Source organism: Pinus tabuliformis, chromosome 5_2, assembly GCF_031772625.1.
Source record: "Pinus tabuliformis cultivar Carrire ecotype Pingquan chromosome 5_2, CPIR1, whole genome shotgun sequence".
NCBI classification, from domain to species: Eukaryota; Viridiplantae; Streptophyta; class Pinopsida; order Pinales; family Pinaceae; genus Pinus; species Pinus tabuliformis.
In genome coordinates, this window is record NC_142306.1 from 293,531,515 (window position 1) to 293,543,089 (window position 11,575).

At 30.4% G+C, this 11,575-nt stretch overlaps 1 protein-coding gene across 1 annotated transcript; it reads right to left on the reverse strand.

The window, feature by feature from the left end:
* Window positions 1–10,098: 10,098 nt before the first annotated feature.
* LOC149158706 (desiccation protectant protein Lea14 homolog) lies at window positions 10,099–10,890 on the reverse strand. Its single transcript, XM_089434074.1, has 3 exons — window positions 10,714–10,890; window positions 10,544–10,563; window positions 10,099–10,297 (listed from the first exon to the last, which is right to left on the reverse strand). Exons 1-3 carry the CDS (start codon window positions 10,888–10,890, stop codon window positions 10,099–10,101), a joined length of 396 nt encoding a protein of 131 aa, XP_089290200.1.
* Between the last annotated feature and the right edge of the window lie 685 nt (window positions 10,891–11,575).

The window sequence follows — 11,575 nt, forward strand, 5'->3', positions numbered from 1 at the left end:
AAGATCCAACACCGTAGATTTAGAAACCCTACAGATGGGTGGTGGACATAAGTCCAAGTGTCCCCTACGATCAGCACCATACAAATTCATACTGGGGTATTAAATTAGAATATGAACTAGCATATGCATTTTAAGTTCCTCGAGTGCTTCTTGATACATTTTTTACCATGTGGGAATTTACATATGCCTTTTAAATTCCTCTAGTGGCTTCTTGATACATTTCTGACCAAGTGGGAATTTTAAGGATGCCCTTCTTAGAGACTAGAATAGTGAATTTCTCAACAATCAGAATTTGAATGATAAATCCAATTTCACACTCATAGTCAATATCCCAATCCTTTCCCATATCCCTTAAAATACTCAACGAAAAATTGGAAGGCACTGTGATTGGAATGTTGACTCTTGTCTTGGTGTTTGCCTTTAAAGAGACTAGATTTGGAATTGTTCCATGGGCTCTCCCACTTCAACACATTAATCAAAATAAATGAAATTTGAATTATTATTGGAAAACATTTCAAACATGGGAAAAATTAAAAGTATTTAATTGTATTAATGTTACTTATAAGTAAAAAAAAAAAATCAAGTTAAATCATTCTATATGGTTTTGAAATGAATGTTGGGTGTGCACTTTTGTGAAGCAAGCCAAAATTTCCTTGGTTTATTAAAATGCAAGTCCATATTCATTTCTTGGCCAATTTTATTGATTCAAATTGTATACTATATAATTACTAATTTTACACACTAATTTGCTTCCAATAAGCTTCTATTGTTTGCACAAGGTTGACATTTTTGGGGAGACACCGTGAACTATGATTGCTCCAACACTTTCATTAAATTAACGTCGACCTTCAAATCACTAAATTCGACAAATTTAATTATATTAATGTTACTTATTGAGCCGAGAGGCTTATTCTACAGCCCCATATGAGGGGATGCGTAAGTTTGTACATCTGTTTGTTCCCCTTTAAAATAAAAAATATGTTCTAAATAGAAAAATATTGTTGACTATAATTAAAAAAATCAATAGAAATAATATATATATATATATATATATATATATATATGAGTAAGATATTTAAATCTTATACTTTTCAAAAATATTTCAACAAGAGATTTAAATAAACAAATTGAATATTATGTTAACTAATTTATGTTGATATCAACTTCATATATATCTATATATAGAAAAAAAAAATTAAAATAAAATATTTTAATGTTGTATATAAAAAAAATTCAATGTAAGTTATTAATAAAATATTTTAATAAGAATTAATATTGACATATACTTAAAAATATATTAACAAAAAAATCACTTTAATTTGTGTGATAAAGTGTCTCTATGTACATGTGATGTAAAATATTTTAATATAAATTAAGTATATATTATATATCATTTAAAAAAAGTATGTATATATCATGAAAATTTTAAGTTTTATGGTTAAAACGTTTATTTGGTCACATATATACTCTATTTAGCATTCAAAAATACAATTTAAACAATGAAAAATAACATATTATATTTTTCACTCTAAAGAAGTTTGTGTGTGAAGAGTTTTGATCTCTCTCTGAACATGTTAGATCAATACTTAAGATGGACCTATGGTAGTGAGCAAAAAAATACTCTCTAAGTTGAATCATTCAATTTGGCCTTGAAATGAAGGTTGGGTGTGCATTTTTGTGAAGGTACAAGTGTGAAACATAGTAATGCAGGATATTTGTGAGACTTGATGCAAGGTTATATCCTAAGATTGGGAATTGTCCAATCATGTCCCATTTCAAATTTCATCACCAAGAGTGTAATTGGTTTGGCCTAGGAGTGCATATCAATTAATTATAGGTCCTAGTGTGTATTTATTTGAGGCATAAAAACCTTGATTTTAACCCTACAAAATCAATCCAATTTTGCATATTCTTGCACAACAGAAATTTCTATGTGCAAAATTAATGTTAATTATAAGTAAAAAAAAATCCGCCATTTTGAATCATTCAAGTTGGCCTTGTAATGAAGGTTGGGTGTTCATTTTCATGAAGTATTCCAAAATTATATTGTTTCACTATAATGCATGTCTAGATTCCATTTATTGGCTAATATGATTGATTCAAATTGTAGACTATTTAATTAAATATTTTACACACTTTTGAATTATTATATGTTTACTTTGATCCTTAAATAATTATGCTTCAGATTTCATACTACATTCCAAGTTTTTCTTCAACTTGCATTATGTGAAAGTTGCGTATAGGTTTTTCTTCAGCTTGCATTGTTATTTGTCAAACCTAATGCGAGGTTATATTCTAAGGTTAAGTACTGTATAATGATGTAGAATTTATGGACGGTATTGCACTCCTCAGAAGCTCAATCAACTATATAATATCTTAGGCTTTAGCTATGTAAAGGATTGGAAGACTATTAAATACCTTGGCATGCCAATATCTCTTAAAGGGACCACTACTAAAGATTGGCATAACATAGTTTCAAAAACTCAAAAGAAAATGGTTTCCTCGAGAGCTAGTCGGCTAAATTAGGTTGGTAGAGTAGTTTTCATAAACTCTACCCTATATTCTTTATATATATTTCAGGGCTCAATCTATTTTCCTGTAAAGGAATCTTGGATCGTATTAGTAGGTGTATAAGAAATTTTATGTGGAAATGTGGAAAAAATGAAAAAAAGAATCAACTTAGTTGATTTGAGTAGAGTTAAAAGCTCAAAAAAAGGAAGGGGGTTTGGGTTTAAAGGACCTTGTTTGCATGCAATTAGCTTTAGGGGAAAACCTACTTTCAAAACTATTAACATAACGCTTTGAATGGTGGTCCGAAGTTCTACAATATAAATATCTTCCTCTTCTTAAAGAGATGCTTCAATAGTACATCAAGACCACAAGATGGCATCCACAAGTACTAAGATCCTCTTCACAAATTCTTCTAACATAATCAGGAATTCAAGGTTGGTCCTCTCACTGTACCACATAATAGATGAGATCTCGAACGAATATATATGCCACAGATCTCACACTTCGTATCATAAGTATTATGAGTAGATCTCAAACCTTTGACTTCATATCATAAGTATACTGAGAAAATCTATAATCATTGATTTCAGATCATAAATGTAATGAGTAGATCTTACAAATATCAGACCACTTCAAATAGAAGAGTAGATAAGTATTGTATGTGTGTTTGAATTGCATCGCAAGGAGGGAAAATTAACCTCTATATAACCATAAAGTGATCTGAATGAGAGTGTTTTAAGGCAAGCTATTACAAGAAATGAGGAATCAAAGCAGGATGTTAAATGGGAAGCTAAAACATAAGCCAAAAATGAAGCTAAAGTTGATGCTAAAAACAATTCCTTTATGAAGACAAAAATATGACATTAAATAGGAAGCTAAAATGTAGGCTAAAATGGAAGCTAAAAAGGAATCTAAAGCATACACTAAAAACAATGCCACATGAAGAGTGAAATAAGACGTTAAACAAGAAGCTATACATGAAGCTACATCATGATCTAAAGAAGAGGTTAAACTAGACATTTATGTCAGCACTATAGTCGGAGTTATTTAGCATTGACTGGTTGTGATTGGCAAAATAAATACCAAAAATAGCACAATCTCGATAAATAGTGCCAATTTAAAAAAAAATGGAGAAAAATACACTAAAACAATTAATGGAAGCAAAAAATTTAGCTAAAGAGGAAGTTAATTACAAGGATTTGTTGTAGTGATGGGCTAAAATAGGAACCTCGCTAATAGTACACAAAATTTGATTCATTTATGTTGGATCATGGCTTCAAAAGATGAGAGGGAGATCATTGTGACTACATCAAGAGGTATGACCAGGAGAAGTATATTCAAGGAAAATTTTAAGGATGGAATTTATTTATTTTAAAGTGTAGAAACCATGACCAATATTACAAGTCCTTAATATGTAAATAGTTAAGTGTTTGGTGATATTTTTATATATATTCATGTTCCTAAGGATTTTATATAGTTTCCATAAAATTTTGGTGAATTTTAAAGTAAAATAATTTTATCGTATAGAATTTGGGCAAATCAATTTTACAAAAATGGAAATTACCCAATATTTTTGGGAAAAACATAAAAGATTAGTGAAATTTAGACCCTAAATTTTTCCCTGAGCATATTATACTACTATTATATTTGTATGATATGTTAATTGTTAAACATTATAAGAACATGATCAATAGGTTGAAGAAATATTTGGGCAATCAATTTGCAATGAAATATTTAGGTCTAGCACAACAAATATTGGGCATGAGGATCACACATGATAGAATGAAAAAATTTGTGGCTATCACAAGAAAAATATATTGAGAATGTGTTACACAGGTTCAATATGAAGGATGCTAAACGAATTGGTACACCCCTAGCATTACACTTCAAACTTGGTGTTGATTTATGCCCTTATGAGGACAAGAAGGAGGAAATGGGTAAAATCTCTTATGCTTTAACGTTCAGTAGCTTGATATATGCCATGGTATATACCTATCTAGGTATAGCACATCAAGTGATAATAACGACCATGTTCCTTGAAAATCTAGAAAAACAACATGGGCAAGTAGTAAAGTGGATTTTGAGGTATGTCAAATGTATTAGTAATTATTATTTATGTTTTGGTAATAACTATGTTGTTCTTTAAGGTTATACAAATGAAAATATGATTAGAGATGTGGATACTAAAATGTCCATCATTGGTTATTTATCTACTTTTACACATGGAACAATGACTTGGATGTCTAGATTGTAGAGAGTAATAGCCCTCTCCACAATAGATGGAAAATACATAACTTCCACATAAGACAAGTCATCAATATTATTATCATCAAAGAAAGAAAGGTGGAATTCCTTCAAAATCTACATAATTTCTATTTCAGATTTTCAAAAAAATGTTCAATTAAATAGGGTTTTTTGTTATTTATATCAAAGTCATTTGGTTTCTTTATTGCCAAAGGCTCTCTACAAGAGAGTATAAAATAATTTTTTTATTGGAAGTAATGTTTCCATGACTTCCAAGTTGTTGTGAGTTGTAATTGTGTGAGTTCCTAGGTGAATAGTTGTACTAGCTATTTTTAGTAACCTAGATCTAAAGAACAGATTAATTATTCAACAAATTAATGTGACTTGTCATTCTCCGCAAGCATTAGTCACAAGTAGTTCTTAATAAGGTCAAGCTGGTGTGACATGTCGTGCTCTTAGAGCATGAGTACATGTTATTTTATACAAGGTCAAGTTGTAGAACTATTTGCTAAAGACATTCTATATCCAAATTGCTATCCTAGATACTCATGAAGGCTGCGAAGGGTCGTGCATTCACAATTGGTGGTGGAAGTTCCATAGGATGGTTCAACATCGATACTAACTTGTTGCACTCCAGGAGGTTGAAAAGCGGATTCACAGTTAGTGGTGATAGTTCCATAGGATGGTTCAACGTCAATACTAACCCATTGCACTCCAAGAGGTTGAGAAGCATCAATTCTGCAAAATACATCAAAGACGGTATGATGCGGTTATGTCTTAAATCGATCAAGTGGGATGCTCGAAAGTTTAGTGAAGAAAAGAGCACAAACAATGTGATTTGGATATGACAAATCTAACAAAGATTCATTTATTGTTGTAATGTGTATTTTTGTATTTGTCATGTAAGCATTAAGGGAAGGTATTGAAAGTAATACTTCCATGACTTCCAAATTGTCGTGAGTTATAATTATGTCAATTTCTAGATGAATAATTATATTAGCTATTTTTAGTAATATATATCAACTATTCTCAAATCTAAAAGTATCATGTAATGTTTATAAAATCAATAAAATATAATGTGAGATAAATAAAATATAGCGTTGAATTGAGGCTTCTGTGATCCATAATAGTTGAAAGAATAACTTCGGCGTAAATCACATGTAGACAGACATTTGTCGACGCGTTTCAAACCAACTAGTGTGGTTTATCGTAGTAGTGACAATGAACCACACTAGTTGGTTCGAAACGCGTCGACAAATGTCTATCTACATGTGATTTAGGCCGAAGTTATTCTTCCAAAATATAACATGTTTGGTGGTATGTTTAATGGCTTTCTCTACTCTCTTTCTATTTTCTATCATTGTTATCATTCTCTTTCAACTTCGAAGGCCTGTAAAATCTAAGAATCTCAGATGGCCGTGGATTGTGTAATCTAAATCTTCCCATTTTAATTTTTTAATATTGTTATTTACGTCTTGAATGCCTGGCCTGACTCGCAACCGGCCCTACTCTGCCACCTTTGCTCCGGTACGAACTCCTGTATTGCGATTCCCCCCTGCTACCAGTTTGCGCTTACTGCTCTTTTTCTGTTGCACTTGATCATCTCCATGGCTGTGAGTCGATTTGAAGACGTGGACGTTTATTCGCCATTCGCTCCTTAATTGAAATCACCCTCGGTTCTGCCGGTTGAATCTGCAGGCGAGTCAAAAACCTTTATCATAAAGCTGAGTGTTTAATCTCAAGTCAGAAACATCAATGGCGCTTTTATTGCTCCGCTTGCCCCTAAAAGCCATAAAAGGCTGGCGTCCATCATTTTACTCCCCTTCATCATAAAGCTGAGTGTTTAATCTCGAATCAGAAACATCAATGGCGCTTTTATTGCTCCGCTTGCCCCTTAAAACCATAAAAGGCTCGCGTCCATCATTTTACTCCTTCACTGTAAATTGTACATGAGAATACCATGACAGGTTGGAAAACACAGCATTTTATTGCCCTACACTTTTAACATGCCATGTCCAAACGAATTTGTTCCACTAAAAAATGTAAACAGATTTAACCGTGTCGTCCATAATAGAGCTAAAAGAAACTTGGTGTATTGTTTTGGTCAACCTAGTTTTACTGAGTCACATCATTTCTCTAATATCAAAATTATACCCTGCAATGGATTGATAAGTTTGAAATTGCCTCTTCACACTTGGTGTATTATTTTGGTCCACCTAGTTTTACTGAGGCACATCATTTCTCTAATATCAAAATTATACGCTGCAATGGATTGATAAGTTTGAAATTGCCTCTTTCACATTTTGTAAAGAGTATTGCTTTCCAAGATTAGAGCGGGGGTTAAATATGCTTTCAAATGAGTGTTGCTTCCCAATATTTGCTTTCTCAGGTTTAAATTGAGGTAGGGTATTTATTAAAATTATATTTTTGTATTTAAAAATGTATTTTCAGAAAAGGAGTTGTTTTTAATATAATTTTTTGGATTTTCTGATGTTTGAATTTGGCTGAAAATTTTGAGGTGAAATCTTGATGTGTTATTTAAATTGGTTTTTTGATTGTATATATGGATTCAACACACTGAAAAACCTTACAGCACTTTGATTGTACACGGGTTACCATCAAGTTTGTGATTTATTTCAATAAATTCTTGCCTGATTTTAGAGAAATTAGACCACCAGAGAAATTAGACCACCAGAAAAGCTTCCAAAAAGTCACACTAAAGGCAACTCCTTGAAAAATAATATTTTTATTAAATTTTATATAAAAAAATTAAAAAAATAATAATAAAAGTGAATATAGTTTTACATAATAAAAATATATTAAAAATATCATTATTTTAAAAACTTTTTTTGTTTTAAATCACAATAATATTTTTTATTAATGAAAATTTGCAGTTGGAACTTATAAGTTATATCAAAATATAAGTTATATCAAAATAGTGTAGCCAAACTTACCTATTTATTCAAATATTAAATACATCTTTTAGAAATATATACTATTTATTTTAAAACAATGTCTATCTATCATAATTCTAGATTTGCCAAGATCAAATCTCTTGAGGTGTAAACCTATTTTAGAGAGAAAAGAGCTTTGATACCTCGAGACCCTTGGTAGATAGGAATTAAGATGGATCTAAGGTGGTTTTGGTGATCAACAATTTATGATGCAAATCATACTAATAGTTATTTATAATATTTATGTTTTCAAGTTAATTTATTAAAGTGATTCATTAATTTATATTTTAAGCTACTCTACTCAATACAAAAGATTATTCGTTGAGTTAAATCTAATTAATTAGATATATGAAGAAAGAAAAGAGGAGTGATTTAACAACATTCATTTTGGCTAGTCATTACCCTCATCTAAGGAGAAGGAGATGTTCGCTGATTTTCCTATAGATTGTTCGACTTGTGGTCTATATTGTTAATTTTTTGCTCTAGCTTTAGGAATGTAATAGAATTACCCTATATTGATTGACTTGTGGTCTATATTGTCAATTTTTTGCTCTAGCTCTAGGAATCTGATAAAATCCTCTTGTATTGGTCAACTTATGGTCTATATTGTCAATTTTTTTGCTCTAGCTCGAGAAATATGATAAATTCCTCATGTACCTCCGTATACGGGTTGCAATATGTTTAACTTTGTGTTAACTTCATAGCATGATTAACGAAACCACAAAATCATATACAATGCATCAAAATATAATAGGAATTGTAACTCTCTTTACTTTGAGCTAACATGAGATAATGCCTAGCACTCTCTTTGGGAAAAATAATAATATAATTTTAAAATTATGATTAAATCAAATATTAAATTAATGGTTGATACCTTTATTTATGATCAAACTTAAAATCAATTGAAAATTTTTACTCCAAGTGATTTGGTTACATTTTCATTATTATTAAAAGTAATAAAACCTAAAACTTAAATTTTCAATTAGTAGGAGCGACAAAGCACATTGAAAAGGAAACCAAAAAAAGAATTTAAACATTGATAAAACATCGAAAAGATGCACAAAGAGTTTGTAAAAATTTCAGGGCTCGTTGGAAATGACGAGAAGGGTTAACATATAAAAATTTGAATGCCAGAGTATAATTTTTCGCCCGCATAAGGGATGAAGGGTAGATGATTGATTGAAGCGAGAAATTATTAAACAATATGAAATGAGATTGAAAAAATAGACTATGAGTGTAGATAGGTTGATTACGGAAGAAAAAAAAAAACATTTTATGGGAAGCTAAAGATACAAGGGAAAGTGAAGTATGCTTATTTTACTGATTTACTATGTCGGGATGGTAAACAAATTTCGTAGGGGAGGATGACAGAAGCATAGACAAAGTAATAAAAAAAGAATAAAAAGGCCTAGAAATATTTCCTGGGAAAGTAAATAATTTTAGAATGTTTATAATGGATATTTTATAGATATTTTTAATTTTATAAATATTTTTAATTGTCACAAATTTTTTGGTTTAAAAATTAGTTTAGATTTATTTAATTTCATTTAATTTTAGATAGAAAAATTATTTTTTTAAATGTAAATATTTTTTTAAATTGAAAACCAATATTATTAAATTTAATATTATTAATATTATAATATATTAATATTAATATTAATATTAATTATGTTTTTTTAAACTACGCTATAACAAAATTTATAATAAAATTATATTACATTAATATTTTCAAATATTACAATTTTCATATAAAAATATTTATATTTTTAAATATTTAATATTATGATTTTTTTAATAAGTATTTAATTAAAAAATATCAAAAAAATGTTTTTAAATATTTAATATTATGATTTTTTTAATAAATATTTAATTAAAAAAATATCAAAAAAATTTAGAAAGGTTTTCTATTCCTGCTATTGAATTATATTGTAGTTGTATTTATATATGTGGTTGTGTTCGAATGCCCCTCTCCATCCAATCACTTTTTGAATTTTAAGCTTTTAAACTGGAATTTGATATCATTATTTTATTTGTATGATTATAATGTTTTTTTATTTAAAATATATTCACGGTCATGGAAAACCCTTCCCAGATTGTCCAGTAAACTTCACAAACAAAAAATTTGCCTCGTTATACTGCTGCAAGTTTGTTTAACTAACCTATGGCTTTTAAGTTTCTCCAGCGGCTTCTGATACATTTCTGACCAAGTTTGTTTAACTAACCTGTGGCTTTTAAGTTTCTCCAGCGGTTTCTCATACATTTCTGACCAAGTGGCCATTGTAAGGATGCCCTTCTTGGAGACTGGAAGAGTGAATTTCCCAACAATCGGAATTTGAATGACAACTCCATTTTCATACTCGTAGTCAATATCCCAGTCCTTTGCCATGCCTCACGAAATACTCGCCGGAAATTGTAAGGCACTGTGATCGGAACGTTGATTCCTGTTTTGGCGTTCGCCTTCAGAGACATGCCATGCCTCACGAAATACTCGCCGGAAATTGTAAGGCACTGTGATCGGAACGTTGATTCCTGTTTTGGCGTTCGCCTTCAGAGACACCGGATTTGGATTTGGAATGGTTACACGGTCTCTTACATTGTTATATATATTTTTTAACAACGTAGTGAATCAGTATAATTACTACTATAATACTAAAAATATATTTAACAATTTAGATATATTAATTTTTTATGATTTTAATTAGAGTGAAGACTCCAGCTACTGAAAATCTACTCTTTAAACAGCAGACCATAACAAAACAATATACTCAATGTAATTTAAACCCTAACATTGAAACCCTAACTTCGGTAGGTTTCAACAAACCCAACTCGCTCACGACACATCACTGTATTCACACTGCCACACATTAGTCAAAACAAAAACAGAAATAATGTTTTTAGGCAGTAATCCCAAAAATATATCTCCATGCACCCGAGAATGGCGGAAAAAATAAAATAGAAAGCACATGAAGTAGATAAATCTGAATCCATTTGAAATTTCATAGACCGGAAGATTCAGGCAAAGACTATAAGGACCGTTTATGTCAATGGCGGTGTTTATAGTTGCAGAGTCTATACTGACACGTTTGATTGAAACGTTGGTAACCTTTACGCCTGCTTTTTCCATCAGGGCCACCTTTTCTGCTACTGTCTGATTGGCTTTGTCCAACAACTCCAACGCCATCACTGTATAGGTTTGGATTAAAGTATGAGGAGTAATGTACAGAGTTTGTAGAGAGGGACATTGATGGTAATTGATTTCAATCTATCACTTTAAATGGATCGTGGACGTGGAATCACTTTAAATGGACGCATCTAAGTCGTGTAGGATGGAGCATATTCCTTGATCATGGCAAGGCTTCGTGAACAGTCTAATAATTCATATCTATGGAACAGCGTTCCAAATGATCAATTAGCGCTATACAAATCCATTATACCTGAGGACATTTAACGTAAAGTTTGATGTTCCCTATTAAATTTCATTTGCTTACTATTTTTTTTTTTGTTTCACGAGAGGTTCAAATTTTATGGAGAGTGTCTGAGGATGAAGAATAATCTGGAAAATTAAACTATTCTAAATAAAATTAAAGCTTCACTAAATTTCACTTAATTCTTCATTGTTCATTTTCAATCACTAAACTTCACCTAATTCTACATTGTTCTTTCTCAATCAAACAAATAAACTAACCCACACCTAAATTCAACCTAAACAAAAACCAATAATTAAAAATACCATAATTTATAAAAGTTAAATAAATTAAATAAAATTTAATGAGAAAATATATTCAACAACTATATATATATAGATATATACATCGAAATTTCGGTCCCAAAGCATTTACATAACACACCTCCCAACCATTCAAATA